The sequence below is a fragment of the Sphaeroforma arctica genome (assembly GCF_001186125.1).
Source record: "Sphaeroforma arctica JP610 unplaced genomic scaffold supercont1.5360, whole genome shotgun sequence".
Lineage (NCBI taxonomy): Eukaryota > Ichthyosporea > Ichthyophonida > Sphaeroforma > Sphaeroforma arctica.
The window spans coordinates 1-2,000 of record NW_014035198.1 but is presented as its reverse complement, the minus strand read 5'-3'; the positions used below and the strand labels follow the sequence as shown (position 1 = coordinate 2,000).

General features: G+C 42.1%; 1 protein-coding gene across 2 annotated transcripts; it reads left to right on the top strand.

Annotated features, from left to right (window-relative positions):
- Positions 1-120: 120 nt before the first annotated feature.
- Positions 121-1,936, top strand: SARC_14952 (the record flags this gene model as incomplete). 2 transcript variants are annotated; one of them, XM_014290918.1, is made up of 3 exons in its annotated part: positions 121-253; positions 1,155-1,196; positions 1,831-1,936. In XM_014290918.1, coding segments are annotated over 3 exons (281 nt in total), but the record flags the coding sequence as incomplete, so codon positions are not given. The 2 variants fall into 2 exon arrangements, with proteins under 2 accessions (XP_014146393.1, XP_014146392.1); XM_014290917.1 differs by lacking the exon at positions 1,155-1,196.
- Positions 1,937-2,000: the final 64 nt, after the last annotated feature.

Here is a 2,000-nt window from a genome sequence, read left to right as displayed (position 1 = left end):
ATCCAAATAAAATATAGATTAGATCGCTAACTCTCCAATGGCCTTCTTATTGTGGTAAACAGGTGTGTCTGTTATTCTGCATCGTTCATCATGCTTTTCACGGCCTATCTTCTTTTTTAGGCAGCCAAACATGCGGCCAAACAAGAGTCCGCAAACACTCCAGCCGCCGCTAAAGCTCAGGGGGCTACCAACGGACCACCCGCATCACGCACAGCACAACCACCACCCAAAGCTACACGAGCAAACACCTCAGGTACACGCATGCGCACACGGGCACACAGGAAGAGATACACACATGCACACACATGTGCACAGCAGAAGATACACATATGGTACTTTATATATATATATATATATATATATATATATAATCTAAATCCCACTACATGTCGATTGTGAGTTTTGTCCATTTGCATATTGATCAGTCTGTGAATTCATGCCAACGAAGTACGGTCACACATTCACACTCTTCATATGGCTTTTATTTCCACTTTCCTACGGAGCGTATGTGCACGTCATATTCCTCATCTCAATCAGGTATTGTACTATTGCATTACACTATAACTTTAAAACTGTACTATTGCATTACTCTATCACTTTAAAACTGTACTATTGCATTACTCTATCACTTTAAAACTGTACTATTGCATTACTCTATCACTTTAAAACTGTACTATTGCATTACTCTATCACTTTAAAACTGTACTATTGCATTACCCTATAACTTTAAGATTGTACTATTGCATTACATGTCGACCCTGGACGTGAGAGGAACAATCACACTTCTAACGCCACCAGCTTACTATCCGTAGAGTTTAGGGTTTTAGGGTTTCGGGGTTCAGGGTTTTCACTCCCATAGCCCCTTCCTCCACATCTTTGGTTGAATGCACATGTCACGATCATGTATACAGTTGACGCCACTCAATGTTGCACACGTTTTCTTAGCCTCCTGCAACACACTGTTGCTATGGTTTTTTAACTCTCACACACCATTGAGCTTCTCATTGGGCTCCTTATATGGGACATCCCAACACTCTCCTAAACGTTTCTTATACGCGCCTGTATATCATTTGTTTACACCTACCTGTCCTGTTGCATTCCCCACTCGTCTATGTGCGTCTGTCGGGTGGGTTGTTGATATGTTGATGCCGCAGTCCGTACTGTCATGCCCCTGCCCTACGCGCTTGTCATACTAGGTCAGTCTGATTGTCCCATTTGTCATACTAGGTCAGTCTGATTGTCCCATTTGTCATATTAGTTTTGTCTTATTTCCAATTTGTTATTTTGCGGGGGATTTTTATATGTAGTCAGCCAGGTTTTTTCTTATGTAGTAAGCCAGGGTTTTTTAATGTAGTAAGCCAGGTTTTTTTACGTAGTGAGCCAGGTTTTTCTATGTAGTGAGCCAGGTTTTTTTATGTAGTATACCAGGGTTTTTTATGTCGTGAGCCAGGTTTTTTATGTAGTAAGCCAGGTTTTTTTATTTGTATTGAGCCAGGGCTTTTTATGTAGTAAGCCGGGGTTTTTATGTAGTGAGCCAGGTTTTTTATGTAGTAAGCCAGGGTTTTTTATGTAGTGAGCCGGGTTCGTTACGTTGTCACATTGTCCTACTTGTTTCGACCGAGTTTCTGATGTCTTGCAGTCAAACTAAGGTCAGCGGAATACTCACCCGCTGTTGAGTTGCCCTGCCTACAATGATTTCATACTCAACTGTAGTCATTAGTGTCGTTGAGGATAGTTCATGCTGACGTTCTCATGCCAGGCACGTTGATTGCTGACATGCGCTTGTGTGGCATATTCTCCCGTGTCTTATTCTATTTTTATGGTTTGCAGCGGCGCAAACTCGACCCATTTCTGCTGGCGAGAATGAGACACCAGCGAAGAAGACGATGACCAGAAGTGTACAGGACGTCCAGGCACAGGCCATATTACAGGACTGTATGTGTTTTATTACAATCTGCCACTCAAAGTGTCTGTATGTATTGATTTTAGATGTGTGCGTT